At 34.1% G+C, this 18541-nt stretch overlaps 1 protein-coding gene across 7 annotated transcripts in view; it reads left to right on the forward strand.

The window, feature by feature from the left end:
- The window catches only part of LOC106881162 (MAM and LDL-receptor class A domain-containing protein 2), a 232956-nt gene that overhangs the window by 35922 nt on the left and 178493 nt on the right, over nt 1-18541 (forward strand). For 6 of the 7 annotated variants that reach the window (XM_089349698.1, XM_089349694.1, XM_089349695.1 and 3 more), the window contains 4 exons: nt 2699-2786; nt 6910-7042; nt 12691-12848; nt 15939-16082. In XM_089349698.1, coding sequence (XP_089205824.1) covers nt 2708-2786; nt 6910-7042; nt 12691-12848; nt 15939-16082 — 514 coding nt within the window. In that variant the 5' untranslated portion in view covers nt 2699-2707. Of the gene's footprint in view, nt 34-2698; nt 2787-6909; nt 7043-12690; nt 12849-15938; nt 16083-18541 lie in introns of all 7 variants that reach the window. The other variant, XM_089349693.1, reaches the window with a different exon arrangement.

Consider the following 18541-nt stretch of genomic DNA (forward strand, 5'->3'; position numbering starts at 1 on the left):
GTTCGGATGTGGTGTTTTAGGAGGCTGTCCTTGGTAAGTATTGCGTGTTGTACGGGTTTGTTGTGCATGGTTGTTTAGTAGATTGCTGGAACAAAAATTTCGTTGGTAACTCCTTATGGGGGAGAGGAGGTTGCAATGTCTATCCTGCGGGTAGTGATTTTTCATTTGGGTGCTCCCGATGTTGTATCGCTGGTGGCTTACATAGTTAGTGTTAGGTCTTGTATTCTTTTTTTGGTAGGGGTGAATCAGTGTTTGAGTGTTGTTTTGATTTTCTTATTTTCAAGAAAGGGTTGTTGTAAGCGTTCTCGCTTTGAAAGATGGTTTCATAGTTTGAGAACGAAGAGGCGCTTTTCTCCCAGCGTTGGAGGGATTTCAGTTCTTTATCACAATCCTCTTTCTATATATATATATATGTGCTTGCATGTATGTACGTATGTATGTATGTATGTATGTATGTATGTATGTATGTATGCATGTATTCATATATATATATATTTGTATCGCGAGTAGGGCCTCACAGAAGCAAAGTGTCCGATGCCGGTGGTACGAGAAAAGCTCCTTTCAAGTGTTGGGCCGCAGGTAGGAAATGACGAATTACCGAGACTGGTATTATGTCGTGCCCAAATTATCTAATCCATGCAGCATGGACAACGTACATTATACATACATACATACATACTTACATACAAACATACATACATACATACATATATATGTATATATATATAATAATAATAATAATAATATTAATAATAATAATAATAATAATAATAATATAATATAATAATCGATGAGTTCATGAACCTTGGTTCTTTTCCCTAAAACTATATATTTATGTATATATATATATATATATATATATATATATATATATATATATATATATATATATATATATATATATATATATATATATATATACTTATTCTATTAGTTTCTTTTGCCGAACCGCAAAGTTACGGGGACGCAAACACACCAGCATCGGTTGTCAAGCGATGTCGGGGGAACAAACACGGACACGCAAATATAAACACACACGCACATACAGATATATACATATACGACGGGCTTCTTCCAGTTTCCGGCCACCAAATCCACTCACAAGGCTTTGGTCGGCCCGAGGCTATAGTAGAAAACACTTGGGCAAGTTGCCATGCAGTGGGGCTGAACCCATGACCATGTGGTTGGTAAGCAAGCTACTTACCACACAGGAACAAGAAACTCTGAATAACAGTTTTTGTGATATTTTGGTGCTTTTAAAAAGAGTATATATATATATATATATATATATACATATATACTCTTTTAAAAAGCAGCATGAATATAACAAAAAATGTTACTCAGAGTTTCACGTTCCTGTTCGTCGGACAGTTTTGTATAGAATGGAACAAAAATAAGGCTATAAGAAAATATATACAATTAGTTTAATGGATGCACATTTGAAAATGGTTTTGTTTGATTGGTTCTCTCAACTAACGGTCTTTACAATGACCGGTTGCATGCAATGAACAAATTTCGGTATGCAATCATCTTATAAAATCGAAGAAAATTTTAAATAAAAAAATAGCTTATAAAGAAGGACAGAGCCGAAATACTCAGGGTAAATAATTATTTGTAAAATATTAATCACTTAATACATTAAAAGTTATATCCGTTTAAAAGAAAATTTGACGTTGGATTACATATACACTTAGCTGCATATGCACATACCAAACCATCTGTAATATACATATATACTCTAAAAATACAGACGCATGTACATAGCTACATACATATACAGACATATATAGGTAAGACATAAATATATATACAAATGCATTGGAATTGTAAGAGTGCCACACGGGACACTATGCAGTATCTGTACATTCTTGAGTTCAAATTCTTTCCCGTCATGGAAAAATGGTGACGGTTTTGTCAGAAGTCACTATCGATAGGTCATATCAGCAATTTGAAAAAAAAAACAAAAAAAAAAAAAACAGTTGCCTCGAGGGAAAAATCAACTGGCACCAATATAAGTGTACATGCTAAGTCGGCGAGCCGGCAGAATCGATAGCACATGGGGAAAAATGCTTAGCGGCATTTAGTCTGTCTTTACGGTCTGAGTTCAAATACCACCGAGAGCGACTTTGTCTTTCATACTTTCGGACTTAATAACATAGGTACCAGTTGAGCACTGGCGTGGATGTAATTCATTATCCCTTCCCCAAAAATGTGTGACCTCGTGCCAAAATTTTAAACCTATATTTCATCCGTCTTTACGATCTGAGTTCAAATTCCGCCGAGAACGACTTTGTCTTTCATCCTTTCGGACTTAATAACATCGGTACCAGTTGAGTTCTGGTATTTATGCGTCGAAATTTGAAATCAGTATATATGTACACGCATTTACCTTATTAACAGCTAATCGGAAAATTCGGAATAAGTACGGAATTGTCTTAGAAGTGCAATAAATAATATTTTTATCAGCGATATTTAACAATGTGTAGCTATTATATATAGGCGCGCGCGTGTATTAATATGATAATTATTATCATCATCACCATCACCAAGAACAGTAGTAGTAGTGTTATTGTCGGTATCTTTATCATAACCCATTATAACATGTTCTGACCAACGCTAGTTTCACTTATGTTAACTTGTAAAAATAATCGTTTTATATATAATAATTTATCATAAATTGATACGTTCTTATTTACAGACGACGAAGATGAACTGGTACCCGCGTCAATTCAGTGTCTGCCTGACATTACTGATATTTGTTGCTTTGACAGCTGGATATGACTATCGTAAGTAGACATAGCTCATTGTTTTTCTCTTAAAGAGGAAAAAAGCGTAAAAATGTTTATCGTTATAAGAATAAAGTAAGGTGGCGAGCTGGCAGAATCGTTAGCACGCCGGGCGAAAATGCTTAGCGGTATTTCGTCAGCCACTGCGTTCTGAGTTCAAATTCCGCAGTGGTCGACTTTGCCTTTCATCCTTTCGGGGTCGATAAATTAAGTACCAGTTACGTACTGGGTCGATATAATCGACTTAATCTGTTTGTCTGTCCTTGTTTGTCCCCTCTGTGTGTAGCCCCTTGTGGGCAGTAAAGAAATAGGTATTTCACCCGTCTTCATGTTCTCATTTCAAATTCTGCTGAGGTCGAATTTGCCATTCATCCTGTCAGCATCGATAAAATAAGTATCACTAATGCACTGGGTCAATGTAACCGCTTACACTCTCTCTCAAAATTACTGGCCTTGTACCAAAATTTGAAACCATTATAATAATGCAGTGGCAGTACGGCATGTTGGGAAGAAAGATTTCCTTAGGCCATACGATAGATATAGCAGCAAAGGAACGCTGTTAAACGAATAATAGATAATATATACAAACCGGGTTAATTGGTTGACCAAATTCACTATGTTTAGTGAGTACATCTAGCTATTAGTTATATTTTTATTTCAAACAGATCTTATCCTTTAGGAAAATTAAGTGGCATGTGAAACTGGCTATGTTGACCCATGATTTCCTGTTTGTGGAGAGGACGACAGAGATGGGTTGACCCCCTATTGTGTTGTAACAACAAGGTTACCTTGAGTTAGATGACAAGAGTAGCTATACTCACACACTCACACACACACATACACACACACACACACACAAACACACACACATGCACAAATATGTATATACTGAGAAATTACTTGATGGAGTGATAATCATATAGACTGATAGAGACTGAAGTAGCGAGACAGACCGATAGATAGATGGATGGATAGCTAGATAAATAGATAGAGAGAGAGAAAGAGAGAAGAGAGAGAGTGTGAGTTAGATTCTTAAATTGTTGTGTGTGTGCATATATATGTGTGTTTCTATGTACACGCACACACACACCTACTAATGCGTTGTTTTACTTTAAGGTTGCTTATTTACTGATCTATTATGATATTTCGACTGTTGTCCATTGTTTCAAATACATTTTAGCATTGTCGTTCTAGCCTCTTTTAAACTATCACATATGATTCGTCCCAAAGAATCAACCTTTAAATAGGAGTTTTGCTTCCACTCCATGCCAATTTAACTTTATGCAGCATACGCCGTTAGTTTATGCGCAGGCTGTGTGAGAAGATAGAATAAAGGGGCTTTTGTTAGCTTATCTCTCCGAAATAATAGCTTCCTTTGCTGTTGAAAAATATAAATTCGCAGAGGGGAAATTTCAACATCTTCCTTGAATTTTATTAACCATTTATGTGGTTGTTTCTGATAAGAAATTTCACTTTCATGTAAAACAACTATATTCTGTAGTCATCCGTAATATACTCCCAAAACACTTTAGTAGCTCTACTTTGCATCGCTTGCAAACTCATATCTTCTATGATCATTAAAGTGCAACGACCTCCACAATAACCAGCCTTCAATTTGATTTTCCGTTCCTAGGTTAATCGGAAACATAGATAACTGTGTTACTCATAAGCCTTCTCGGTAGTTCAATTATTTGGTGAAAAAATATCACCAAAGCAACTCAAACCGTCCAAAACGGCGGGTGCGTTTGCTTGTATATATATATATATATATATATATATATATATATATATATATATATATATATATTAATTTGAGTACTGTGGGAAAACGAATTTCCAGATCAATCAGGAATACACCCTTCAGCATTACATGCATTTCAATAGGGAGACTACACACCTTGCATTCTACATCAGCACATCATGTAGTGGGGTGATGATTGTAATATATCTATATATATCTATATAGAAATATACAAAATATATTATAATAAAAATTAATAATAGTTCAGTTGTTGGGATTTCAATCAATAGACTTGTGAGTATTCCATTTCAGATAATGCAAAAAGAATATAACGTGTATTTATGATAGAAAATTCGTAGTATTTATATGCACATCAAGAAATAATACTTAAGGATAAAACCAGTACAATAGCAAGGTATAAAATATACTACCTTAATTAGCCCTTATTTAAGTTAAAATTATAATTAGAAAAGAACTACAAGTGTTTCTGTATTGGAAGATCAGAATATATGTAATGATCATATTTATAAATCTACCAATACATCTTCAGGTTCATTTTTCATAATATTGTTTAGCTATTTTAAATCATCATAAAAATTAAGCGTTAAAATTAAAAATTAAGAAAATAAACTTTATAAAATTTAGAATTAAAAAAATAAAAATTATAAATCATAGATATAAATTAGCATACATATATGAAACTTAGAATGTCAAATATAGAATGTTCAATATAAGATTATAAATCAGAATGAAGAAGTCTGTGATTAAACGTAAAAAAATAAAAATACATATCCAGTTGTGAAAGGTCAAGATGTCATTTAAAATGGGGATTAGAGGAAGTGAATATAGCAGAGCATTTATAAGGGATTAATCCATCCTAAGGGGGGTAATTTCACTATGCAAAGTGTGTGTTCATGAGAATGAAGATGGGGGGGGGGGGGCAGTAAAATTACTTTGGTGTTTACATTTCTCTCCTCTTTCTTCGTATGTGTTTAGTCATTGGTGTCTAGACAGTTTCATAAATTCTGTTATGCATAATAAGCACATTTTATTCTCAATATTATAAGAGTGGGCTCTATCTATTATACTCCAACTAAGGGTGTACTCACTTTTTCTAGATTTCAATTCCCATATATATATACTTAAAACTGTGGACCTATTTAAATTGGGATTTTTGAAAGTCTGGTAGTATTGGGATATTCTTTTCTTAATTTCAGTAGCTGTAGATCCTATATAGACCTTATTTATATATTTATTATTTTTATTATTATTATTATTATTATTATTATTATTATTATTATTATTATTATTATTATTATTATTATTATCATTATTATTAGAAATTACTATACATTTATAAATTACGTTGTTAATATTACAATTATCAGAGAGCTTACATTTAGTCTTATCTCGACATGAACATTTATCTATATGTGAATTATGACCTCCATCACTAGTGGTTATATTATAGCTAGAGCTATTATTTTCTTAATTTTTAATTTTATATTCTTGATTTTTAATTTTAACGCTTAATTTTTGTAATCATTTAAAACAATATTATGAAAAATGAACCTGAAGACGTGTTGGTAGAATTATAAATATGATCATTATATATATTATGATCTTCCAATACAGAAACAATTGTAGTTCCTTTCTAATTATAATTTTAACTTAAGTAAGCGCTAATTAAGGTAGTATATTTTATACCCTGCTATTGTACTGGTTTTAACCTCAAGTATTATTTCTTGATGTGCGTATTGTGCGTATAAATATCACGAAATTTTCGTCATAAGTACTCGTTATATTCTTTTTGCATTCTCTGAAATGGATTACCCACAATTCTATTGATTGAAATCCCAACAACTGAACTATACATGTATTATATATGTATGTGTGTATGTGTGTGTAACTGTGTGTGTGCGTGTGTGAGTGTGTGTGCGTGTGTGAGTGTGTGTGCGTGTGTGAGTGTGTGTGTGTGTGTGAGTATGTGTGTGCGCGTGTGTGAGTGTGTGTGTGTGTGTGTGTGTATGCATGCTTGTGTGTGTGTGTGTGTGTATATCGTGCGCACGTTTGTGAGGGTAGGTAAAACCTTCACTGTATCCCTTCTTATATTGAATTAATAACCCACTATAGGCTACACATTCCGATATTTAAAAAATGCTCTCTAAGCATTTCTGAATGATTTATGTAGTATCTGAACGTTTTGAAAATTCTATAACTAACATATGACGTGTTATTTTTGCTTTGCAAATAAAACGAAAGTAATTAATTTGAGAAGGGACATTTTTCAAAATATGTCATGTAAAACTTTGTTTAACATGTTTACTTATCCAAGAAATATTAATGTTTGTATATATGTAAATGTAATCTTTTCTTTGAAAGACGATGGAGATGTTGCCCTAGAATCTTCTGGTTTAGTGAAAATATATTATAATGGCAAATGGGGAACCATATGCTACAGCAGTTCTTATGCCCACTTGATGTCAAAAGCAATATGTCGCAGTTTAGGACTCAAGTAAGTAAACAAGTATTTTTCAACGAATGACCAATGTACAATAAATCTGTTAATATTTGTGTTATTATTATTATGTTAAAAGGTGTTGCAAAAAAGTTCGGAATTTTGCTTCAAAGTCAGGTAACCAGGAATTGATTCTGAACGTGTGATACTTTAGGCAACTTTCTTATGCAAATCCTTGCTTTTAATCTCTTACTGTGAATATCACTGAGTTGACAGAAGCAATGTGGAGGGCATCGAAAAGACTGATTTATTATTCAAAGGGACTTATTCCACATTGTCATGCTAAGTATGATTTAAGACTACGTTTAAAACATAAATATTTACACTCAGCTACAGTCACTCTGATAAAATAAATAGATACTTCCGTAGAACGAACAAATGGAACTAAAAGTTTCAAACGCCATTCAAGAAACAAAACACATTTCGGTGGATCTAAATCCTCTTCTCAGCTTAAACGACTTCGTTTCACTTGTGTCACTGATAAAATGAAATATCACATCTTCACATTCTCTCTATATATATTTGTGTGTGCGTGTGTGTGTTTGTGTATATGGATGTATGCGAGTGTGTGTATGTACGTGCGAGTGTGTGTGTGTGTGTGTGTGTGTGTCTGTCTGTGTATGTATGTATGTATGTATGTATGTATGTATGAATGTGTGCATATAAGTATGTATGCAACCCTAAATGACATTTATTTAGCTGTGAATAAGCTGAATAACTATAAGTCTCCAGGGTCTGATGGAATCTATGTAGAAGTCTTGAAATATGGGGGTGACAAAATGTTTGAACTCTTAAATATTTTAATTTGTCACTGTTAGAGAACTGAGTAAGTGCCTCAAGTCTGGATTGATGCCATTTTAGTATTCTTGTATAAATCGGGGCCAAAGGATCTGTGTAGTAATTTTCGTGGATTTTTCGCTTTTGTCTGTGGCTGAAAAGATACTTGCATTTTGTTCGAACGTTTAAATACCTTTATAGTTCCAAATATAGAGTCTGTGTTTCAGTGTGGTTTTCCTTCCTCCTGGGGCACACCTGATTGTATCTTTACTGTCAGACAATTACAAGAAAAATGCATTGAAAAGAATCTTGCTCTATATCATTGCTGTGTTGATTTGAGCAAAGTATTCTATACTGTTAATCGAAATGCTCTGTGGATATATATAATTTAACGAAGCAGGGAAGAAAGAAAGTCTCTCTCTCTCTCTCTCTCTCTCTCTCTCTCTCTCTCTCTCTCTATATATATATATATATATATATATATATATATATATATAATATATATATACATATATATCTTACATATTAAAACTGAAAATGTGTGTGTGTGTGTGTATCGGTATGTCCTCGTTTTGCACCAAAACAGCTCGACCGATTTTTGTTAAATTTCACACGCACATCGCTTATGTGTTTGGGGAGGTTTCGAGTATAAAATGATTTCGAAAAATGCTCGAGTAAACGGCGGGATGAATAACATTTGGGCGTGAGTGAACGGTGGGTGTAAAATTATTAAGCTTCCTAGGGAAATAACCCATTCCCTCCTGGAAATAACTACCAAGGGAAATAATCCATTCATTTTCAGTATACTTATTTCTTAGTATTTGAACTATTTTAGTTATTTTCTGAATTTATCCAATACAACGCTTAAACAAGTAAATAATCTTCTCCTAAGCAATAGATCCTCGTATTTCGGTCAGTGACTTATTCACGAATATACCAACACAAGCGCTGCTGAGTGTAATATTCTCTGGGAACGCACAAAAGCATTTTTTCACAGTTTATTACTTTCAATTGCTATTATCTCATATCTGATTAGCCCGTTATTACGTAACATGTTTCACGATTTTATTATAAATACCTTATTAGTATTTCCTCCTAAAATCTATATACACTGGGAACATATTAAAGCCATTTTCGGGGCTACCTTATTTGAATTCTTACTATAGGGTAGTTAATTTCATGTTATTACATAACTGACTTCGCAATTTGGGTATTCAGAACTTATTGGGGAATTCCTAAAAACAAGATCCTTTGTAAGACAGTTCGGAATTCTCAATAAATACACAAAAACCGTTTTAAGGGCTACATACTTTGTATTGTTGTTACTGGATTAGCGAAACAATTATGAGAACGGAACCAAGGAATGAGCCTGCTTTCTCTGAAATTACCGGGTCTGTCAGCTACTATATATATATATATATATATATATATATATATATATATATATATATATATATATATATATATATCTGTGTGTGTGTGTGTGTGTGTGTGTGTGTGTGTGTGTATAGGTATAAGCTAGGATTGTTTAAACATTCAAGTGGTAGGCTAGAAGTGTTTGAGCAACTAAGGGATTATTAAATCCGAAGGCGCTATATATGCTTATTATAGCCTCAAGATGACCAAAACCTTGTGAGTGGATTTCGTACTCGGAAACTGTCGTATATATGTGTATGTGTATGCGTGTCTTGTGTTTGTACTCCCACCATTGCTTGACAACTGATACTGCTTTGTTTATATTCCCGTAACTTAGCGGTTTGGTAAAAGACATTGACAGAATGAGTACTAGGCTTACAAAGAATAAATCCTGTGGTTGATTTCTTACCAACGGCTGTGCTCCAGCATGGCCGCAGTCACAAGACTTAAACAAGTAAAACAATAAAAATCTATGCCATTTTAATCCCGAGCAAAGCCGGGTATCTCTGCTAGTATATATAAACAGCAGTCTGTTTGGCAGTTTGTGTCAAGTTGCCGTCTACACCCGTTAACGAATCTTCATGAAACTTTTTATACATGTTACTAGGTTCATTGCAGTTTAATAAAAAACAAATCTATAATTAGACGGATAGGGCCCCTAGAAGGGGTTGAGATATAGCCTTTCAATTTTCCCTGAACGGCCAAATGAAAATAACCCATTCCTTTTTCTTTATTTTTTCCTTTTTCCCACTGGTCATTTCTCCATGTATTTGAGAAACAATATCATTAGAGTGGTTGGTTGCCAGTGGTTAAGTTGCATAAATATGTGTATTTCTACATTACGTGGACTTTCTTACAAAAAGTTGTCAGACAAGGTTTGTGATACAGTAAATGTAACCCCTGGCTTAAGTCAATATATATATTTAATGACATTTCATAGACCCACCTAAGATCTTGCATTTAAAACAAATTTGAATAAAATCTAATGATGGGTTATCTCATCATGGGTTATCTCATCATGGGTTATCTCATCATAGGTTATCTCATCATGGGTTATCAATACCACAACTTATTTGCAAATTTTACCATTAACATACTGTTTCCATAGCAACTGTGCAATAAGTTTTCAAAATATTACATTTTATTTGGTATAAATCAAGTTGAGTATGTTTATTTCTTAGTATTTGAACTGTTAAGGTTATTTTTGCACTGTAAACAGAACAACTCTTTAACAAGTAAATAGTAATTTCCTCAACAATAGATTTCGGTTAGTAACTTATTCATTAATATATCATGAATGACGATGCATTTCATGTCACTTCAGCCAATTGACAGATGCTGCATGAAGAACTTTTCAGAGTTATTTACTTTGAACTTTAATTATCTCATATCCGATTAGCCTGTAATTACGTAACATGCTTCACGATTTTCGTATACATACCTTATTGGTATTTCCACCTAAGTTCTATATATTTTGGGAACGCATTGAAGCCCTTTTCAGGGCTGCTTTATTTGAATTGTTACTATCGGGTAACTAATTTGCATGTTATCACGTAACTGACTTCACGATTTTGGTATCCATAACTTATTGGGATTTCCTGAAAACAAGATCCTATGTAAGACGGTACGGTATTCTCTGTAAGTGCATAAAAACCGTTTTAAGAGCTACATACATTGTATTGTTGCTATTGGATTAGCAAAACAATTTGAGACAATTGTGCAGATCCTTCTTGCTAGATTGAAGGGAATATTATTCTTCGTGTTTGAAATGTCATGAGGAGAATAGTAAGTGTTGTTTACAATCTGTTTGCTTGTAGTGAATATCTGTTTCAGTGATTTTATCTCTTTTGATGATTAGTATATCCAGGAATGGTAGTTGAGTTTTACTGTATTTCATAGTAAAGTTAATATTATTGTTTATACTGTTGATTAGATTTTTGAAATCTATAAGTTGTGTACGTTCATAGGATTAGGCAGTCATCCAAGTAACGTTTCCAGTTTTCTAGTAGATATTAATGGAAGTTCAAGCCACATATTATTTTAGATCGTTCATATATCTGGACCTACCTCGATGTATGCCATGACTAGATTGGCGTACGTAGAAGTAACTTTTGTTCTCATCACAGACTCAGATATTTATTTGCAAATATTGCCATCGAAGTCTTGGTTATAACTAAACATGTTCACTCAACCGTATCGGCCCTCTTTTTACACGCAAAATATACTGTCACGTGACACTAATGCACGGACGTAGCTGGAAGCGCACAAAAGGTTATAAACTTAATCATGTGTTCTTTCTCTGCAAACACTTGACAGAAGACATTCAGAGCATTGATTGTTTGGACTTATTCAGTCAACCGTGTGAACTTTATCTTATGTGTGTATGTGTGTGTGTGTGTGTGTGTGTGTGTGTGTGTGTGTGTGTGTGTGTGTGTAAGAATAAATAATGGCCATATATATATGTTTGCGTAGAAGAAATTCCAACTTACACAGAATACAAATGATATAGAGAATTAAAGGGATTGAAGAAAAGTATTTCAAATCCAACAGCTGTTTCTGGGGTGGTCCAGAGTAATGTCTGTAGGTTGATTCCTTCGTAGGATGAGACGAGCCTTCGTCTTTAGCAAAGAGATTTTACATTTGAGATGTTGAAAGAAAGAAGTTCAAAGAGGGAATGGTTTTTTGGTGAGCTAATTGTATGAGATGGGGGAACTGGGGAAGTATTCAGATAGGGAATAGTGGGGGATAAAATGAATTTCAGGAGTGAGGTGTAATAAAAAGGCTAGTAGGGAGTTATAGTAGTCGAGGTGGCAGGAAGAGAGGAGGGTGATTTAGGTAGTATGTGAATGGTGGTCTACTGTGTTAATTTGTATGAAGTCTAGAGAGAGAGAACGACCATTATTTGAGGGAAATAAATTGACTGGATCAAAGGATGAGGGAGATTACTAAGGCATGTAACGAGGTACATTTACTTCTACACCCGCTCAAATTTAAATCTCTTGAGCACTACGAAGTCTATTCTATACGGAGAATATATGATTCTCATCTATGAACTATATATATATATATATATATATATATATATATTGAAATGCAGACAATCAGGGAGCAAGTTCGATTCATAGACAGACATACAAAGAGTCAGGCACAATACATTCATGCATACATACATACATACACAGACGCGTCGTTTACATTCGTCAAAGCATAGGTTGTTGGCCAAAACGTCTGTAGAAATGTTTTTAATATGAGGTGCCAATAAAATTTACGTATATACAGTATTAGTTTCATGTCATATGTCAGAGACCATTATTATCTTAGTATTTGGTAAAGTATCATGAGGAATACTATAGAGAAATAACATCGTTTTCTAGAGTAGCATTGCATTGATTTATAGAGAATGGAATATGTAAAACTATGTGGATTATAGCATTGTTATATTTACCTTTCAGATATTCGTATCACACAGGAAGTTATTCGAGCATATCAACCTTCATGGGTGGGAAATTTTGCAGAGGTGATGAGAACTCCATAATGGGTTGTTCTTACCCATATCTGTCAAATTACAATTATTGTTCTCGGAAGCTTTCTGTGAGATGCAAGACAAATCGTGAGTACAGATATTAACACTTCACTTTGACATCTTCACTCTCATTCCAATAAGCCTTTATACATTTTTATTGTACAAATCCGGAGAAACTCTGATTGTCATAGTTCTAATTTCTGTTGGAGTATGTCGCACCCTACCTAACCACAGTTGTCTCTTTTGCCACCAGAATAACGGAATTAGACAATGCAAGCCAACAAAGCACTCAGCAATTACACTATGCTACTGCTCATGTTTATATTTAAGATTGTAACGTAGATCTACATACAATATGTTTATTTTTTCTAATTACATTAGATAGATAGTAGATAGAGCAGGTGTTCATGAACTCTGAAGACCTTCAAAGATTTGTAAGATTGATGGTGATCGAATTCTATGCTCGCCCCGAAAATCTGTTGATCAGTGGTGGGAAAAATTTAGATTGTCAAGGAGACGGAATGTATGGTCTGAATGCTGACGATAGCACCAACTCTGCTAAATGAAAGCAAGAGCGAAGTGATGTATATTAATTAGAACGACTTCTGAACATCAATGAAAGATATGGCACCAGCATTGAAAGAATATTAGATATATAATATTGAAAACCCAGATTGTTAATTTTTGAAATACTTAACTCTTAGCATTAAGATTAAATCAAACACGATATTTCTAATAATTGTGTTATCACAAATCTTTCTTAGTATACTAATTCTCTTAATGCGCGTTGAAGATGGACGTACAAAACACATACAACGTTTATGACGTCTTCAGTATTCTTTGGTCATATATATATAGCAAAAATTTAGATTCAGATGAATATGGTACTTAAGTTGAGGCACCAGAATTTAGTACGGTATTATCCATACAATTTCAAAATAAGGTGATTAAAATCAAATAAGTAACATATCCTTGTTGCTTATTTTGATTATATGTATATACATATATATATATATATATATACAAAGAATATATATGCATGTATACACACATATATGTACATACTTACATCTACATGTGTATATAGATGCATATCAGGGTACAGGACGTTAGAACAATGAACTCCAGACAACGGAACGAACATATAGGGAAACGGAAAGCACCTTGGAATGTTCCTTCATCAGCTGCCTCTATTCTAACCCGACGTTTCGAAGATAAGGCAGAACGTACTCTCGAATAGTCTCTTCCTGAGTAGTGGATCAACCCACTAAACAGAGGATTCCAAGGTGGCAAACACAAACCAAGACAGGAAAAATGAAAACAACATTAAAAAGCCGTACGGCCAAACGCGAATCTGATGTAGAACGCTAGTAGTTCGTCTTGCCTTCACAGCGGCTGGAGTGAAAAGAAAGTTGACCACAGGTCACACGAGAGCAGAGAGGATGGTGGAGGGAGGAAGTGGAACAAGGAGGAAGAGACAGAAGTGTATAGCAGTGAAGTAGAAGCCAGGACAACAGAAGCGAGCAGAGCGAGAGGGGGGGATGGGTAAGAAGAAAGATAGATAGGTAGATAAATAGAGGGATAGATAGAAAGATAGAGAAAGAGAGAGGATGGTAATATCAAAATAAGCAACAAGGATATCCAGAGGTAATGTAGTACGATCGTGTCATGCAATTCCATTTAATTGAACTGTCATTTAATTGTCTGTCTCACTCCATGCTGTCTCACTCCATGCTGTCTCACTCCAGTTTAGAAGTTCTCAACTAGAGTAAGACAGCATGTTCTTTGTCTATCTCCTTAACGTCTTGGAGATTTTAGGTATAATTGCACTATCGCGTCCATCTGTTCTAATTTAATTAAATTCTATGTCTTTGTGCAGCTGAAGTTTGCTCTGCATTTTAAATTGATGTAATGATTGCATTGTTCAATTGAATGGATTTGCATGAAACGATCGTACTGCATTACCTCTGGATATCTTTGTTGCTTATTTTGATTTTAATCACCTTACTTTGAAGTTGTATGGATAATACCGTACTAAATTCTGGTGCCTCAACTGAAGTACCATATTCATCTGAATCTCTATCTATCTATCTATCTATCTATCTATCTATCTATCTATCTATCTATCTATCTATCTATCTATCTATCTACACATATCTATATACCTATGTGTGTGTGTGTGTGTGTGTGTGTGTGTGTGTGATTGTGTGCATGCTTGTGTATCTATATGCATAAGGAAAAGAATTCCTTCAAATGGGTGTGTAAAACATGCAATTCTCCGGTACGTCAGTTGAATACCACAAAAATATGTATACAATTAATAGATTAGAGACAGGTATTCTCTGTATAGAATACATTTTGCAGTACTCAAGTGATTTGAACTTGAGAAGGTAGAGGATTAAATGTAAGGACAAGCAAGTTAGGCAAGTCAATAGACAAAAAATATTAATACAAAAAAATACACATATGTATGCATACATATATATACATATACACACACACACACACACACGCACACATATATATGTACACACACACATGTATATATATATATATATATATATATATATATATATATATATATATATATATATATATATATATATATATATATATATATATATATATATATATATATATATATATATATGTATATATATATTAATGTTAGGACAAGCAAATTAGGCAAGTCAATATACAAGAAATATTAAATACATTTAATGCAAAAAATATACACATGTTTACATATATAAGGTTCGACTTACATAGAATAGACATGGTATCAAATGAGTGTTCTACGAGTCCAACAGTTGTTTCTGGGGGATTGGTTGTCCAAAGTAATGGAAACACCTGCTGGTATCGTTTATTCAACCCCTTTAATCCCTCATATCATTTCTATTCTATGTAAGTCGGCCCTTTTATATATATACATATGTACATTTTTTTGTATTAAATATATTTAATATTCTTTTCTATATCGACTTACCTAACTTGCTTGTCCTTACATTTATTCCTTTATATATATATATATATATACATTTATTCTATTTTCGCTTTTAAATATCCCTCTTACGTGAATAATTTAGCTTTTAAACAAATGAATAAAATAATACTTTTATGTATTTCTTCATAAAGGATAAGTAAATTGGATTATGTTTAATATTTGACTTTTTGCAGCTGTTGAATCATATTGCTCCTTTGATAGCAATACTTGTAGCGTGGCAATCAATGGTACAGATTATGTATGGAAACGTTCACTTCCTTCTTCATTCCAAAATGATGCAGGACCCAAAACAGATCATTCAACAAAAACTAGATATGGTAACTATTCGCCGTTTATATGATATATCACTTTGTAATTTTTCTTTCTTGTCCTTGACACAATGCTTCAGTCAGTAAGTTTACCAATCATTACACCTGGAACTTTTATTTTAGTAAATAAGTCTATTGTTCTGGGTGTGATGTGGATGATAATAGTTTTTCCTTGTTTAGAATTTAGGTTAATTATTACGAATTTATTTGATAAGATATTCTAGATACATTATGTACCGTGCCGATCATGGTCAGATTGAGGCAGTTGTTATTCAGATTCAAAAGCTGTAAGCTGATATATATAGACAAAAAGTGGTTAGGTAGGAAATTTCAAGAGGTTCATATTCGGGAGATAAGGACTGAGCACTAGGAGAAAGAGACACTAATTGAGTGATGAGAGAAGTTACGCTATGTAAGACAACCGGGAGAGATCGTCAGTTAATTTCTTGTAATATGGATGGTATTAATCACAAGTTGTTAACGATTAAAAAGATGAGGTAGAATATTGTTTATTTGATATGTACAGTGATTGTGTCGTTGTGTTATAGAAAGATATACATTTGTCAAGTCCTCTTTAGGAATATGTTTTGAAAGTGTCTGTTCATAGAAGGCGCACATACTTAATAGTGCTAATGGGTAAAAGAAAACTTTAGGATTGGTTTTGGATAGTAGTAATTACATTAGTAATAAGCGTGAGTAAAACATATTTGTGTTGGTAGATTGTAAAAGACATTAGTAGTTGTAGTCGGTTTAAAACATTAGTATTTATAGTAAGTAAATGGTATTAGTAGCGTTAGTGAGTAAAATGCCTTTACGTGGCCGTTGGGGATAGTGAGTGAAAGCCGATAATAATTATTGTGGGTAAAATGTATTAGAAGTAGTTACGGGCAAACGACAATAGTAATGACTGTGTGTGAAAGTCATTAGTAATTGTAATAGGTAAAATCATAAGTAACAGTTGTGAATATAGACGTCTTGTCGTAAAATGTAAAATCTATCAATATTAGGACTCAGATAGGGCGGCGAGCTGGTAGAATAGTTAACATAGCGGACAAAATGTTTAGCGGCATTTCGTCCGTCTTTATCTTCTGAGTACAAATTCCACCAAGGTCTACTTTGCTCTACATCTTTCCGGTTCGATAATATAAATACCAATCAAGCACTGGGGTCGATGTAATCGACTTGCACCCTCTCCAGCAATTACTGGTCATGTGCCTAAATTTGAAATCAATGTTAGTAGTCAGTAAAAGATTTGTTCTGCTGGTGGATAAAAAGAAATGGAAGCAGGACGTTAGACTTTGCTCCAGAATAACTGGAAATCGTTTTTTCTTAAATAGTCGTAAGAGATGTAAGAGAGAAGGAGAGAAGAAACGACATACATACAGATAACCTGTTTCGGAGTGAAGTAGGATATCAGACATGCTATAAGATAAAACGTAGAATATCTGTTCCTTAGAGGGGAATAAGATGCTTGATTTGCATGTTAGCAATAAGTGATAGCTAACTGACCAGTTTGCAAGTTAGCAATCGTATACTTCAAAAAGAAGGGGACAGAATCGTGCAGTAAATAAAGAAAAGATGGGTTGGTCACGCTAGGAATGTTTTTTAGGGTATAAGGGCAGGTATGAGGATTAACGACAAGAGCAACTAAAGGCTGGCTCATTAGAGATGAAGAAACAAGTAGAAATATCAATGGCTGCAGCATCAAAATAAGGTCAAAATCAGATTATTCTATTTTAGGTCGATGTCCATAGACGCAGGCATGGGTGTGTGGCAAACGATTCGCTGCCAAATCGCATGATTCTGGGTTCATTCCCATACATGGTACCTTGGAAAAATGCCTTTTACTATAGCCTCAGACTAACCAAAGCCTTGTGAGTGCATTTGGTAGACGGAAACTGAAAGAAGCATGTCGTGTGTGTGTATATATATGTGTGTGTGTGTGTGTGTTGTGTTTGGGCGTGTGTTTGTCCTCCACAACATCTTAACAACCGGTGTTGCTGTGTTTAGATGCCTGTAATTTAGTGATTCGATAAATGAGGAACGACAGAGTGCAGTGGAATTATTTTAGCATATGATCAGGTATAGCATACAGTTCATATTTTAAAATGATTCTGCTTGTCATTGCGTTACTTAGCCCGTTGGTAACGCTTTGACGTGATTAGAGAAAAAGAGGGCGAAAGAAAATAGGGAGAGGGAAAAAGAGGGGGGGAGAAGCGTCCATGACGTGAGATAGAGGGAATATAATTGTAACGCTTTCACGTGATTAGTTGAAAGGAAAGAGTGGAGAAAGGAAAGGAGCGAACAAAGAGGATAAGGCGATTAGTGAGACTGGAAGAGGGAGGAAGAGAGAGAGAGAGAGAGAGAGAGAGAGAGAGAGAGAGAGAGAGAGAGAGAGAGAGAGAAGGGAAAGAAAAGAGACGGCGAGAGAAAAATAGGAAGAGAGAAGCATCCATGATGCGAGGTAC

This window comes from Octopus bimaculoides, chromosome 3 (genome assembly GCF_046866305.1).
Source record: "Octopus bimaculoides isolate indiv1 chromosome 3, ASM4686630v1, whole genome shotgun sequence".
In the NCBI taxonomy this organism is placed as follows: Eukaryota; Metazoa; Mollusca; class Cephalopoda; order Octopoda; family Octopodidae; genus Octopus; species Octopus bimaculoides.